This window comes from Platalea leucorodia, assembly GCF_965183815.1.
Source record: "Platalea leucorodia genome assembly, chromosome: 1".
Lineage (NCBI taxonomy): Eukaryota > Metazoa > Chordata > Aves > Pelecaniformes > Threskiornithidae > Platalea > Platalea leucorodia.
The window spans coordinates 22,617,668-22,634,310 of NC_138823.1; the positions used below are offsets into that span (position 1 = coordinate 22,617,668).

At 38.0% G+C, this 16,643-nt stretch overlaps 1 protein-coding gene across 18 annotated transcripts in view; it reads right to left on the reverse strand.

Moving 5' to 3' along the window:
- RIMS2 (regulating synaptic membrane exocytosis 2) overlaps positions 1-16,643 on the reverse strand; it is a gene marked incomplete at both ends in the record, with an annotated part of 502,005 nt that overhangs the window by 426,760 nt on the left and 58,602 nt on the right. For 7 of the 18 annotated variants that reach the window (XM_082312757.1, XM_082312740.1, XM_082312729.1 and 4 more), the window contains 2 exons: positions 6,541-6,627; positions 7,025-7,057. The exons of the other annotated variants lie outside the window; for them this stretch is intronic. In XM_082312757.1, coding sequence (XP_082168883.1) covers positions 6,541-6,627; positions 7,025-7,057 — 120 coding nt within the window. The remainder of the gene's footprint in view (positions 1-6,540; positions 6,628-7,024; positions 7,058-16,643) is intronic. 18 annotated transcript variants of the gene reach the window in all.

Sequence of the window (16,643 nt, forward strand, 5' to 3'; positions counted from 1 at the left end):
ACAACCTCCTTTCAGGTAGTTGTAGAGAGCAATAAGGTCGCCCTTCAGCCTCCTCTTCTCCAGACTAAACAACCCCAGCTCCCTCAGCCGCTCCTCATAAGACTTGTGCTCCAGACCCTTCACCAACTCTGTTGCCCTTCTTTGGACACGCTCTAGTTCCTCGATGTCCTTCTGGTAGTGAGGGGCCCAAAACTGAACACAGTACTCGAGGTGTGAGGGTGGTCAAACACTGGAACAGCTTCCTAGACAGCTGGTTAATGCCCCAAGCCTGTCAGTGTTTATGAGGCATTTGGGCAATGCCCTTAATAATATGCTTTAACTTTTGGTCAGCCCTGAAGTGGTCAGGCAGTTGGACTAGATGATTGTTGCAGGTCCCTTCCAACTGAAAATATTCTATTTTATATCAACAGGACAAGGTATGTTAACAAATCTATGTGTGTGATCACAGAGAATGAGTACATATTGTGAAAATTCAGTATTACTCAACATTTCAACTAGCAAACGAATTAAAATGTAAAAATCAAGCATTCTTGATGGATAATTTCATTTACAGTTGTTTATGGAACCCAATTAAAAAAAAAAAAATCTATCATCTCCTCAAGACTACAGGAGAAGCCGTTTTACTGAAAATTTTACTGGTTTGCTGGAGTGCTCTACCAACAGAAAAATTAATTTAGTTTACAGAAAAATATGCAGAAAAAGGTTTTACTAAGCATCATTTTACAGTAATTTTCAATCTTCGTTTCCCTATAATGACAACATAACTTCCAGAAAAACATAAAAATATCTATTTATTAACAAGCCATTTTTAGCAGAAAAAATCCCCCATGTTGTGCTAAGCAATGCACATTTTTTTAATCTCCCCCAGAATTAGCCTAGTGAATGTACAAAAAGGCAATTAAATATTTGAAGATGTTTATTTTGAAATATTTTAGGTACAAAAGGCATTATACTTAATGGTTTTTGATGCTGACTGTATTTTGTCTACTGTTTATTAATAATGTCCTCATAATTATCAAAGGAAGAAGAAAGACTCAGTTCCTGCAGTCAAACTCAATGATAGTCCTCTTAAAGTTCTTTAACAAGCAACTAAACTGAGAGACTCACTTCCAGCCTGAAAATAATAAAAAAAAATTGTTCATAGGAAAAGGGAAAAAAAAAAAAATTACCTTTTCCATATTTGGATATCTTTAAGCAGCAAACATTAGAAACTTTCTTTCTTGAGCCACTGTATAAAACCACAGAGTTCTCATGTCTTGAATACTGTGAGAGGTGATGGTCACTCTTAACAAGATCTAACAGAATTTTTAAATGGAGACAAGGCAACAAGGATGGTCAGAAACACAGAGTGCCTTTCATAGAAGGAGAAACTGGCTCTTCAGCTTAAAAGCATGACTGTATGGAATATAAAAGACTGCACGGAACATAATAGAAATGTGTAAAGGTTATGCATAGTATAGACAAAGTACCTAAGGAATTACATAACACAAGACTAGGACTCCCCAATGAAATTAATAGGCAGCAAGTTTAAAGCAAACAAAGGGTAACAGCTCTTCTATACAGCACATAATTAAATTGTAGAATTCATTTTCACCAAGTTCTGAAGCCGAAAATATAAATAGGTTTAAAATGGGACTGAAAATACTTATGGCAGTTAGATTCCTAATGGCCATGAAATAAATACAGCAATATGCACGCAGCCTTTGCCTCAGGAAGCCACTAAAATACCTGAAGTCAAGTGGCTGTATCAGAATAGTCTATGCGTGCCCTCCTCCTTATGTGTGTTCTTAAATATCCATTGCTGGGCACTGCCACTGCACTATTAGACTAGATGAATCTTTAGTGCCTCCTAGCATGGGAATTTCTATTTTAATTGGAGCTTAATACCATTACATAATGTTCCAAGATTCATACAAAACAAAAATATAAACTCCAAGTCAAACCCTTAGGCACAAAGAACACCACCAAATCGTAATGAGGAACAATCTGAACATACCTTCTACAAAATATATGACATACGAATCTGAAGAAACAAAAATTTACAGGCTAATTGATAAGCATCAAAAGCAGTTGCTTCAGGGGGGCAGCTAAAGATTTCTACTCTGTAAGGATGACAACATGGAAATATCTTGAGCACTGCAGATAAAACTCATGATGAAGTACAGATGAGCTGGAGATAGAAGTCGTCTTCATCAAGGAAGACCAGATATGCACGACCACTCTCAATAGTCTGTGAATGATCATGGTGACTGGGAGAGGTGCCTGATGACTGGAAGAAAGCAAATGTCACGCCTACCTTCAATAATGGACAGAAGGAGGACCCAGGGAACCACAGGCTGGTCAGCCTCATGTCGATCCCTGGGAAGGTGATGGTACAACTAATCCTGGAAACCATTTCCAGGCACATGAAGGACAAAAAAGTGACCAGGAGTAGTCAGCATGCATTCACCAAGGGGAAGTCATGCTTGACCAACCTGATAACCTTCTATAATGAAATGAATGGATGAGGGGAGAGCAGTGAATATTGTCTACCTCGTTTCTAGTAAGGCTTTCCACACTGTCTCCCATAAGACCCTCACAGAGGAGCTGATGATGTACAGGCTGGATGACTAGACAGTGAGGTGGATTGAAAACTGTCTGAATGGCTGGGCCCAGAAGGTGGTGACCAGTGGCACAAAGTCTGGTTGGAGGCCTGTGACTAGCGGTGTACCCCAGGGGTCAATACCAGGTCCAGTCCTGTTCAATATCTTAACGATCTGGATGATGGGGCAGTGTGTACCCTCAGCAAGTTTGCAGATGACACCAAAGTGGAAGGAATGGCTGATATCCCAGAAAGTTGTGCTGCCATCCAGAGGCATCTCAACAGGCTGGAGAAATGGGCTGACAGGAATCCCACAAAGTTCAACAAGGGGAAGTGCAAAGCCCTGTACCTGGGGAGGAACAACCCCATGCACCAGTATATGCTGGGGGCTGCCCAGCTGGAAAGCAGCTTGGCAGAAAAGGACCTGCAGGTCCTGGTAGTTGAACATGAGCCAGCAAGGTGCTCGTGCAACAAAGAACAGGAATGGTATCTGCAATGCATTAGGAGGAGTGTTGCCAGCAGGTCAAGGGAGGTGATCCTTCCCCTCTGTTCAGCAGTGGTGAGGCCACACCTGGAGTAATGTGTCTAGTTCTAGTCTCCCCAGTTCAACAGAGATATGGACATACTGCAGAGAGTCCAGCAAAAGGCCACAAAGATGGTTAAGGGACTGGAGCATCTCTCATATGAGGACAGGCTGAGAGAGCTGGGAATGTTTAGCCTAGAGAAGAAAAAGTTCAGGGGGGAACCTTATCAATATATACAAATACCTGAAGGGAGAGTGCAAAGAGGACAGAGCCAGGCTTTTTTCAGTGGTGCCCAGTGACAGGACCAGAGGCAATGGACACAAACTGAAACACAGGAGGTTGTGTCTGACAGGAAAGAATTTTCACTGTAGGGGTGACTGAGCACTAGCACATGTATCTCTAGCCCAGAGAGGTTCTAGAGTCTCCAGCGCTGAAGATATTCAAAAGCCATCTGGACACGGTCCTGGACAACCAGCTGTAGGGGACCCAGCTTGAGCAGAGGGGGTGGGACAAGATGACCTCCAGAGGTCTCTTCCAGCCTCAACCATTCTGTGATTCTGTGGGACAGAATTCATGTCCAAGGGTGTCAGACAAATCCTGCCTGGATTTGTCCTGTCTAAGGACACATGGTCAACTGTTCTTCAAAAACACTTTCACCAGAGCAAAACTGAAATTTGTAACATGATACCTTATGTTTTCAACCACTGCTATGATTCTTTTTCTGCCTTCTCCCACCACATTTTATCATCCCTAGATTAACTGCAAATAACTGTTTTCATCAGCAAAATTGAACAGCCAGATGTATCTTGAAAGCCATTACAGACTCAGATACTAACAGTGATTTCAAGTGGAAAAAGCCCCGATAGATATGGATAGTGGTAAAAATTTCTTCAGACACAGAGTTCCATGCTGCTCCCCAGTGTCCCACAGTGTTCCCAGGTACAACAGTTCTCTGCAAGCCATTAAAGTCAGAAAAAGAAATTAAAAAAAAGAAGTTGCACCATTAGTATTTCTGTTCTATTTTCTCCCCAAAAGTTTACAATAATCGCAAAAATAAATCATGTTCATAAATTAATTAAATTATCACAAATAAACAGTGCTGGAAGACACTTCAAAAAGTCACTTAGTCCATCCTCTTGTCCCAGCGCAGGACCAGCTACACTTCTGCCTCTGCTAGCGGATATTTGCCAAACCTACTCCTTAAGATTTTCAGTGACACAGCTTCCACACAAGCCCTAGGCAAACTCTGCAAGCATTTTAAGTTTTCTTTCTGTTAAAAAGTTTTCCCTACCAAGCTGAATCCTCCCTGATGCAACTTAAGTTTAGTCCTTTCTGCTTCACCACCAGAGGCATGGAGAAGAGATTATTTTCTTCCATTTTTCAGCAACTTTCTGCATAATTAAAGATTTGTCAATCTCCTCCATCCCCTGGGATTTTCTCTTCAGGAGGTTTCAATCTTTCCCTATACATGCCATGTTTCTTAGACATCTGATTATTCATTCTTATTACTGTCCACTGAATTCCAACTGCTCCACATAATTTTTGGAGGATGGTGTCCAAAAAAGAGCACACCATTCCAGGCAGGACCTTACCAGTGCTTAGCAGAGTGAAAACTTCACAGCACTTCCAGGCTCGTGTCTATACATTCCAGTATGATATTTATCTCTTTCACAATACTGGCTCCTGCTCAGCTTACATACTATTATGGCTCCCAGATTCTCTGCCAAAGAACTTCTACCTACGCCATTTTTCTCTATCCTATGTCAACCACATAAACTATCCCTACATAACTACACCACCTGCCATTTATCCTTTTGAATGGCATCATAACATCATAACCATAGCTTAGATTTTTCAGGATAATTTTGGAATATAATCCTGCTATTAGATGTTACACTTCTCCCAGCCTTGTGCCATCTGTAAATTCAATGAATATACAACTTAATTCATTTCTTAATTATTTAATAAAAACACTGAACAAAGCCAGTTCACAAAGAAATCACTGCTCAAAAAAAAATCCTTCCATAATAACAGTAACCATTTAGAAATACTTTTTGGCAACTATAACTCAACTGTTTACACTGACTATATGGTATTTTCAGTTTCTTCAAAGCCATATGTTTCATATGTACAACATTGGTAAGCAGAACAAACTTTGCTGGATTAAGGAAACTGGGAATACAAAGGAGGTACTGAGGTGTTGTGAATAAAATGTAATATTGCCAGTATCTAACAATAACCAATAAAGAAAAACTCCACTATTAATATTATAGGCCATTTTATAAGAACTTAAGTGAGGATATCAAAAACAGACCTCAGAATAATACCTTGCTTTAGAGAATATCAATTTTATGGCCTATTTCTCCACTTAATTTTGTGAAAATTTATCACTGTGTATTCTCAAAAAATAATTCACAGCTTTCATGGCCTGCAAGTATGAAACTCCACTTAAATATACATATTTAAAAATAAACTAAAACAGATTCTGCCTGTAAAATAATTAACAACAAATAATATGAATGTTTTAAACCAGTTATACATGGGTTCAAAAGCAAACATTTCTTTTATCATGTGAACTTACAAGGCATTCCCTTTTAGAAGAAAGAAAAGACAGCAACTTAACTGTTTAAAGCTTAAATAATATCAGAAGTCACAATTTAATAATTTGAAAAGTTGAAATAATAAATATTTTTTAGTTTCTCATTATGAAAAGTGTATTTTCAGCTCCATGCTTTACATTCTACTCTAAGACTGAATGTCCTAGCTTTGCCAGTTTCTGTTAAATCTTAAAATTTTCAGATAGCAAGAAAAGTAAAATTTTTCGTATGGCTCTTATACTGGCTTAACACTGTAAAAGGTCCACAGATGAAATACTGGCCCCATCAAAGTCAAAATTCCCTCAGGTTTGACAGAACCAAGATTTCACCTATATCTGCTAAAGTTTTGAAACTTTACAGATATTTTAGAAGCATGAAAAAAAATGAAATGACATTTTCGTGGTCCTTAAAAAGCTCTTCATACATATTATGTAGATTTTTATAGCATTCTATGCATGACCAATACCACAAATACCATGCATGTGCATAGACATGCTATATACAATACTACATGTCTTATCATTCCAGCTCCTCATGCACAGAAAACTCGTCAATTCACTGGGAGTTTCATGTTTGGAGCATTTGCAGAAAAAGGTAAATGGAGTAGTAGTAACTCCTCAGATTGTATTCTAATGTAATCACTTAAATTACTGATAAGGAGAGTACAACCTGATTTTCAGTTTTCCCTTTGCAAATGAGGGGTTAGAAAGCAAATGATGTCAGCTTGTAAAATGCCCTCAGCAGGATGTTCTAAGTGGGCAATTATTTTAAACATACTCTCCAGTATGTTTTAATTCTATACAGACATTACTTAGTCTACAGAGAGCAGCTTACTTACGTCTGGGGCTCCTTTTCATTTTGCTGTTTTTGCTGTGGTTGAAGAACGTTATTTACCAGCTCAGTGATCCCACTAAAGGGAAACCACCTGTTTAAATAAGCAAATAATGTGACTGAATAACCAATAAAACCACACTAGTTTAAATGTTTTCTTATCCAATGTTAATAGAAATATACAGGCGGAAAAGCTAGAGCCAATGGGAATGTTAGCTGCAATACTACGTCAGCCACTAAGGATGTAAGGGAAATAAAGTTTTACAGTTCACCAGTTCACAAGCAGGCAGCAAGAACCTACATCCAGCTAACATGTGGATGAAGTAAGAAGCTGCAGGCAGCTCTCTTACAAGCCAGTCAGGAAGCAGATGACAAACTACCTGCAGCCTATCAGGTATTAGTGAAAGCTAATACCATCAAAGGTGCAGAAAGCAGAACATGGCAAAGGTAGAAAAGTCAAGCCTACTGCATTTTTAAGGTATTTTACTTACTGTGTCAGCTGTGGTTTTTGCTCTTCTTTGACCCTAAAAAGATAAGTTTGCACAACTGAGTGCAACATGTTGTAAAGCAACTACCCTGAAGTTCTATATCTGTATCACATGGGCAGGAGAAAGTTCTTGCTTTAAGTTAAAAGGACTTAATTTAATATTTGTTGTATATTTATATTAAGTTGTATTCTGTGCTTATTTCCATTTAGGATTAAAAATGGGGAATGTTAAGTATCTAAAACCTTTAGTTACAAAATGAAACCAGTAATGTTCTATAACCGGCTTCTAATTCTTTGGACAGAATATCATGTTAAAACATTTCCAGCAATACATTCAGCTATAAATGCAAAGGAAAGTGCTTTGATTATGTTAACTATAATCTATTTTTTTAATTTTTATTTTCAACCAAATTACTTATCATAATTCAGGGTGAATTTATAACATGTAACATGCCATTTAAAATGCAATATCCTGAACTAATAGATTGAAGGAAAACCTGCACTTTATTTATGAAGCTACGGTGATGTCAGGGTCTGCAGACTATGTAACTCTAAAAGCTAAAGAAGGAAAGATAAGGAATTTTACTCTGATTAAAATTTACTAGGACTTGCTAAAAAAAATAATTAGATAATACATACACTATGTCTGTAAAGTACTGATTAATATTTGTCCATTGTCTTTAGGAAAATATTCTATCTGAAACATCTGCTCTAATTTGAGTGAGCAAGCCGATGTTCTACACAATTCCTCTCCACCGAATCCAAGAAGGCAGATATATACTCACAGGAATATTTACATCCTCTAATAGCAGGTATGTGTCTTAAATATCAACCTAGGATCTAGCTTCCCTATATGTTCAAAAACCCCAAAAAGGTTCCTAGATAGATATTCTGAATGTCTCTATGGAGAATATTCTTTTACCTAACTAAACAGGGAGTACAGGCTCCCAATTTAAGCAGATGCTTAACATTGGACAGAAAATTAAAGCTCACCAAAACAGACCCACATCTCTTCCTCAATACAATATCACAGTGAATACCTCTATAAACAAGGCTCAGTGACTACAAAAGAACTAAATAAGTGGACACTAAGACACACTAAAAATTTTCCAAAATTGACTACAGAAAGGGAAAACTGAACATGCAGCACCATTTTGCCTCTTCAGCACTTTAGAAATTTATATACAAAGAAATGTTCCAGTACCAAAAAAAAAAGCAGATATACTCCAAAGTTAAGAAATATGAAAATAAAAATATCTCATGCAGTTGCAATTTCACTCCACCATGCATCTTAATCATATTATCTTTAACCAAGAAATTCCATACTAGTTTTTCAACACAGGAAATTCAAAGGGGGAGGGGCAGGGAATCGAAGCATACCCATACTTTTTTCATGAGGCAGCTTAGGCCATTTAATTCAGATCCCCCAACGTTAAGAGCCTAAAAGCTCTTCATGGTGAACTGTGAGAAGGAAACACTCCCAGACAATGATCCAGAGCTCCTAAGTCACATGCCTAGAGCTAGACAGTGTAAATACCACCTCCTTGGCAACTGGACAGAGAAAACTGAATATGCAGCTAATCCATGGTTCCTTATATTCCCCTCTGTACATGACTCCCAAACATATTTACTGGACACTTTTAAGCTGTTACTTTATCGTGAATTTTTCTATTGAACTAAACAAAGGGAATCTGAGTGCTTCACATAATCAGATTGTAATCAACACCATTCCTTTGGATAGTGACCATGGTCAATTTTTTTCACATGTGGAACTGAGAATAAAATAGAGTAAGAAAGATCAAAATTGCAATAGTGCACGCTAATTCTGAGTATGCCTTTTGAAATCTTTGGTATGTTTTTTTCAAGAGGATCTAGCATTTTAACATAACAGTATATGTTTGGTGACTTCAATTGCAGCTGCAAACCCTTGGTATTTTTGAAAGTCTTACAATCAGATTTTTAGTTTAGCACCATTAAATAAAAAACATTGCCCATTAGAAGACAGTTTGAAAACCTGCATTTAAAACTATTTTGCCAGCATTTTATAGGAATGCTGTTCTAAATGAGGATATAATTTGACCCCACAATTCAAAACGTATCTCCTATGAAATAATCTTTTCTCCTCCTACAATTCTGTCTTATCCACTACACACTTTCCAACACTGCAGTTATGCGAGGACAACAGCTTCCATTATTATATAACTGTGACGCATTCCTTGAGCACTCTCCATACATCCTTCAGTCCTTGGATCAGGCAATGATCTTCCTTGACTTTATAACAACCATGGAGGGCAAGCTACAATTTGAAAAGAAATTATGAAAAAATCTATTGAAAAAAATAGATTCTACCATATGAAATTAAACTAATATTGATGTTGTGGATCAACAGGCCCGGACCCTTCAGGTGTACAGCACAGATATTTACCTTTCAAGGTGAGAGAATAGATAGAGATTCTGGGTCTAAATCAGCAAACCACAGGCTAATGCCTGCTACTCCCTTTCCAAAAGATTCTTCAATCAGATGAAATTAGGAGTAGAAGTTGTAGTAACTGATAGAAATAATGACATATTAGATTAAATTGATGTGGTTTTAACACTGCTGTAGTTTAAATAACTTTTTCTGGACAGAAAAGGACTGAAGATTCTTAAACCCTGTCTACGTACACACACAGAGTTTTATTTCCTTTGGCTACAAGAACTGCCTTGTGTTCTACTAGATTGTGTACTCCCATATATATGCATTGCTTTCTCCCTTTCTGTCAAAAATCAGCAACTAATAATGGCTTAAAAGAATTGGACTGACAGGTCAAAAAAAGGCCAAACCTCCATTTACTCAACAGACCAACTGAAAAACCCGAAGCAGCATGACTGCATTCCGCTTCTTCCAGACTACCTGCCTTCTTTTTACCTTCCCACATCTTTTCAACCTTATCCTCTCAAAACTCTGCCAAGAACAATGCCAGTTCTAGTTATTCACTAGAAAATTTCCGATCAATAGCTGTTTACTAAAACCACCGACAGTCTGCAGATAATGTGTTTGATCAACGGTGACTGGGACAATGCATTCTAACAGCACAGAATATTAAATACTTTACCACATATTTTCAGTTTTTATTATTTCTGTCATTATAGGAATCCACTTGACACTTTGCACAAGCACCAAATTAATTCTAAAATGTTAGAAGAGTTTGAAGCTTTTATCACAATTTTTTTTGCATGGATCATAACCCAATATACTCCTTCACTTGAAAACAAGCCAGGATTTTTCTACTTGTGAACAGTAAAGAATTTTTGCACCTTGCAGTTTGTCATTCAGGAACCTCTGCCCTTTGAAACATTCATAGCACCATTCCTCTTGTGTTCCTCTGCAAGCCTACACAGTGCAAGTGCCAGACTGCTTTGATCTTTTCCAGGAGCTAGCATCATTAGGTTACATCTCAAGGCTCAGTGAACATTTTTTGATGTTAGATCCTCTGCTTGTACTAAAAATTTCCTCAAAGATTATGGCTAGTCCCACTGGCACAGAGAATGAATAGGAGAAGAGAACAGAAAGAGAGGGAAGAGAACAAGAAAAACGGAAGCAGGGGAAAAGGTAGTGAAAACATTAACATAAAAATTTTTCTTAGCCTTTTGAACTCCTAATAGTTTTCTATTCTTCAATCTACTGCCATCAGTAAAAGCTCCTCTCTATAATCTACTATGTCAAAATGATAAGGCATTCTTCCCAAAAGATGCATTGGTCACAGGTGAACCAACAAGCACTCTGTTATCAGACCTCTTCTCTACTTTTACATACTTGGATACATAGCCATAAAAACATGTGGGTGGAATTCAGGTGCCTAAATCCATGAAAATGACCCATAAAACACACTCTACACCTGAAATGAAACAGGTATCTAGTTCTCCAGAGAAGTTTGGGGAAATTCAGATTTCAGCATCAGCCGTCCTTGGCAGGGATAAATATCTTAATATCTCTCTCAAACCCAAGAGTGCTCTCAGGATTCACAACTTTGCCATCCACGGCCCTACAAGCACAAGGAGATCTGGTCTGCAGGAATAGCCTGGGTGTACCTAATGCCTCCTAGAAACACTGAATTGAGCATAAAGCATATAACACTGTCACTTTCATTTAAAAATGTTACAGGCCAGTAGTTACAGTCCTTTGCTCAGCAGCCTTCTGTGCTCTCCTTACCTCCTAACCACCTCAGTGGGATGGTTAGAAGAGGACAGACTAGGATAGAAGTTTTTTCTAGCCCTTCTGTTGAAGCTGAGAGGATTGGAAATACAAATCAATCCTTTGTTTGGGATTCTGATTTCCCTCATCCATGAACAAAAACATGTAAATATGTATTCGTTATTACAATTAATGTTGTAATTGATGTTGCTGATACCAATTTAATGAACTTGTTGATGTTTCTACAGTAGCTATTTTTATTAAATATATTGCCTATGAAGTCCAGAGAGTGGGACACTTGTAGGAAATCTTAAGTTTAGAGAACATAGAGCCTCATGGCCCAAACCCCAGAGCAGAATATATGTACAGTAGTCTCAATGAGCAATGCATGTTACACTAAACTTAATTAAGGATTAAGATGAGATTAAATACTAATGCACAGAATTATCTGGTTTTCCTAAAGCAAATCATACAGAAACAATGAGAGAGAGTCTCAGATCTATAAAAAGAATCTTCACATTATCCTTCCTCTACAGATACAACACTGACATTGACCTCCAGCTGTGTTCACAGCAAAGAAGTAGAAAATAGTTGAGAGAAAACTGCAGCAAATAATTTTGTCTCAAATAGAGATTTCTAGTTATACACATAAAAAAAAAAAAAACATCTATAGAGCTGCTGTCTTTCAAACAAAAACAACAGCATGATTGCTAACTACTTGACCCCCACATATATTATAAAGTGAATTGAACTGAATACTATCCTCAGGATGTGCATTTGTTCTTCTTTGCATTCCAGACCCCACTAGCCCAGATGACAGTACAGAGCCAGCAGCTCCCTCAAGAGTCAAGATGCCAACACACAGTCTTTGAAGGGAAGACAGTATTCTCTCTCTCTTCAATAACTGTCTCCAATTATTAGCAGATATGAAATATTCCAAAATCATTTGATAATTAGCAAACGTCTTCTCAATGCAAACGTAATGAAAAGCAAAGAGTGAAGACTAAACTATAAATTCAGTTTATGGATTTTGAGTTAGATACTGCTATTTCTTGCGCAGAAGTCTAAACAATGGAGATACTACTAATTCACAGGACTACTGTGACTACACCACACTATAGAGTATTCTGAAAAGTAAAAAGGATTATGCAGAAGCCAAGTCCTGTAAGTAGTAAAAAGAGGGTATCTCTGTGTTTCTGATGCTTGTGATAGTTGCTATAAACGTGAAAAATCTTATGAAAAGTCTATTATTAACAAATGCCTATCGAGGAGATATTTTTAAAACCATCCTGTACAAGCTGATGCTTTCATCACCTGACCAAAGAAGTTCTAACCTATTCGAAAGGCAGAGACCTACATCCTTTAGGGCACATAGTTTTAAATGAAAGACACCTCAACAAAAATTCATAAGCAGATCAAAAAAACCCTAATTTAAATTACCTTAATACACTAAATTGAGTAGGTACCCAACATACACTGGATGAACAAATTTGTTCATTTTTGTGGTAGTACATGCTGCTTACCAAATGTCTGTCAAAGTCTGTAAAAACTTCAGGTCACAGGTAAATCCTTGCCATACTTACAAAGGAGAAGAAATTACCCTTGCCGTTGGAAATTTTTAACTAAATATTATCAACAAGCTGAGAGTTCTGCATTTTGTGGCTCATCATTTACTTTCCAAAACCCTGATTACACATTAAAGGAAAAGAGTAAAAAGGAGATCACTGTTGAATCCCTCCATGAAACTTTTCACAGATTAAAAATGCAATTACTAAATTAATACTTGCAACAATCTTAAAAAATATAGCATTACCCAACATGAACTGGGCTGAAGACTGCATGGGAAGCTGGTAATGAAAGCAAAAGCGAGTGATTTCGGTCTTGAGCACTTTTAAAAGATTTTGATTAAGGTATGTAACTGTCTTTCTCAGGAATTTATATATTCCCATTCTCATAGTACATGAACATCATAATCTTTTAAAAGTATTTACCATCACCAATATTTCTTAATGTAGAAAAACTTCCTCCCCAATATACCCTGGAAAATGGTACTGAAAATAAAACAGGATTTAAAAAAACAATTATAAAATTCTACCCCCCTTGCCCTCTCCTTTCCCCTTGCCTCCCACTCTTTCCCACCAAAAATGGCATTCAGTGCATAACTATACCTAAACCGCAGTGGGCACGCCTGTTCCCTTGGTCTAAGTAGGGACTGTGATGAAAAAGGGGGGATTATCATCTCCAGCCACAATCAGAGGTTTCCACCACCCTGTCTTAGAGTGCAAGGTCCATTAATCCATTTTCCTAGATTGCCTGCTGTGGACTCTGTCTTTTCTTTTTCTAAATCTTTGTAACTATCCCAATGATATGCCCTGCACCAAATGGCAAACTTAAAAAAAAGGATTAGTATGCAGTGACTGTCTGCTCACACGTCAGAAGTCAAGATATATGACACATACACGATATATAACTTTGCCTGCACCCACTCTTGACAAAACAGTGGAGTTAACACAGTCACACAAAGCAGCGGAGTTAACACAGTCACACAGTCAAATATGTGTAAAATCAGCTATTTCCTTGAAAGAGGGCACCTCTATAGATTAATTAAGTTAAACTATGTAAGTACGTTTAACTCCAAGAAAAGAGACTTAAGGAGGTTAAATATAAACGCCATGTCAATTGGATAACTGTAAAATATTTACATATTAACTGAATTGATTCTCTGCATTGATTATCCTATTGATGCTATAATATTCACCTTAGAGCATTCAGCTTAACTACTTTTGATCAAAATTAAAGTCTTTATTTCACATGACTGCTCCAACTTTTATATTAATTTAGAGAGTATAGGTAGTTGAATTAAGAAGGATCATATTTTGGACAATAAAGTAATGTCTTTTCAAAGGAAAGATTTTCCTGAACAAGTGTGTAGGTGATTTTCCTTACTAATTTTGACCTGTTTGTAACAAAAGTATCAGCAGTTTCCACAAAAACACCTCCATTGGACATTTGATATTCATGAACAAGCAGGTGAACTTAGGTACTTGGGCTAGAAACAATACCTGTAGCACAGAATAAATTTAAAACCTATCCAAATCCACGCTGAAGAGGTTAAACATCCCTGAAGTCCGAACTGAAGTGATGTTAAAGATACAAGAAAACAAGAAAGCACCATACACACTTTACGGATAAGCACAGACCTATACATAGAAACATAGAATCGTAGAATCATTAAGGTTGGAAAAAACCCTTAAGATCATCAAGTCCAACCATTAACCTATCACTGCCAAGTCCACCACTAAACCATGTCCTCGAGCACCACGTCTACCTGCCTTTTAAATACCTCCAGGGATGGGGACTCAACCGCTTCCCTGGGCAGCCTGTTCCAGTTGCCTGACTGCCCTTTCCGTGAAGAAGTTTTTTCTAATATCCAACCTAAACCTCCCCTGGCGCAGCTTGAGGCCGTTTCTTCTCATCCTATCCCTTGTTACTAGGGAGAAGAGACCGACCCCCACCTCGCTACAACCTCCTTTCAGGCAGTTGTAGAGAGCAATAAGGTCTCCCCTCAGCCTCCTCTTCTCCAGACTAAACAACCCCAGCTCCCTCAGCCGCTCCTCATAAGACTTGGGCTCCAGACCCTTCACCAGCCTCGTTGCCCTCCTCTGGACACACTCCAGCACCTCGATGTCCTTCTTGTAGTGAGGGGCCCAAAATTGAACACAGTACTCGAGGTGTGGCCTCACCAGTGCCGAGTACGGGGGCATGATCACCTCCCTGGTCCTGCTGGCCACACTATTCCTGATACAAGCCAGGATGCCATTGGCCCTCTTGGCCACCTGGGCACACTGCTGGCTCATATTCAGCTGGCTGTCAACCAACACCCCCAGGTCCTTTTCCGCCAGACAGCTCTCCAGCCACTCCTCCCCAAGCCTGTAGCGTTGCACGGGGTTGTTGTGACGCAAGTGCAGGACCCAGCACTGAGCCTTGTTGAATCTCATACAGTAAACAGCCTAGACATGCTCCTGTCTAGGCTGAATGAGCTCCCTGCATGAATCTCAGATGAACATCACCCATAAACATAATAAATTTTGTAAGATTAAGACTACTCTGACATTTAGATGATAATTAGAAACGGGGTGTTTTTTTCAAAGGTTTCAGACAAACAAGTCTCAAAGTGAAATTTTGACACTAATATTTTTAGAAAATATATACTAAAATGTGGTTCACTGCAACTGTAAACATAGTGCTCAACAGCCCTGTACTTTCAGCTCTAAAACTGAAGAGACTGACAGTATGTTTTGATTATTTCAGAACCAGCACAATAGATCAGACTCTGCTTATCCTAGGATATGAGTCTTCAGGCCAAAAATGTTTCCTATTATTTGTTTCTGGAGTAAGAGAGAGAGACACTGTGTTCTACAAATGAAAGCTCCCACACTTCTCACACATTTATTAGCTTGGTCAGACTTTTTCCTTTCTGTTATTGTGTTGATAGTAAAGCCATAAAATGAGTGTCAAAATCACAAATCAACACATGAGAAAATGACTATAGTAAAACTGTAAAAATAAATAAGTTCTACACCGAATGGTAGCCATTGTGTTATGTGCCGTTCCAATAATTAATTCATGGATCAATGCTCTCTTTTGAAGGTTATCCAAAATTGCAAGCAGGAGGCCTCGACCAGGGAGGTGGTATTAAAAGGTCAATGTTAAAAATCTAGTGTTTGTCCAAACCTACCACATTATTTAAAATGGGCTACTGCAGCTTTCTCCTGTATTTAGCAAACAAAAGAGTATTTTGGTTATCAGAGAGTAAGTGGGAATTTGTAACCGTCAGCATTATAATTGGTTGCCATGTGGAATATGCCAGCTGCTTCCCACTTGGGTATCTTGTGTCTGCTGAGGGAATGAGGCATGTACAAAAACCAGGAAAAACAAAAATTGTAAAGCCATAATTAATAGAAAGTCTTGGATCAAGCAAAGTTGTCAAAGAGGGGCAATAAAAATAGCTAGAATAGCATTATTCATCCTGTATAAACAATATTAACATAAGAAAATATATTCAGTGAAGTGTCTTCTAATCTTAAAGTTCTAGAAATTTTTTTCAGATTGTCACATTACCAACTTTCTTGAACTATAAGTTTACCAGTCTGATCTTCTCTGGGTAAATTATCCATTACCTGTTAGTTGTTCACCTCTGACACCATATATAATAGCTGCAAGATCTGACCAGCTAACTTGCAACATGTAAAATAAAAAAATCAGCCTGTGTTAGAAATGTAGCAAGAGCAAAAAATATGAAGGCTGTCAAGGGCAGCAGTTAAAAAGAGCAAGCAAGTTTTAAGGAGTCCTTGAGCCTTAGTAAATACTTCTTTCATAGAAGTTTACCTATTCAGTTTCTATTGGCTCATTTAAAGAGCAGCTAGTATTACATAATTCTTCACCAGAA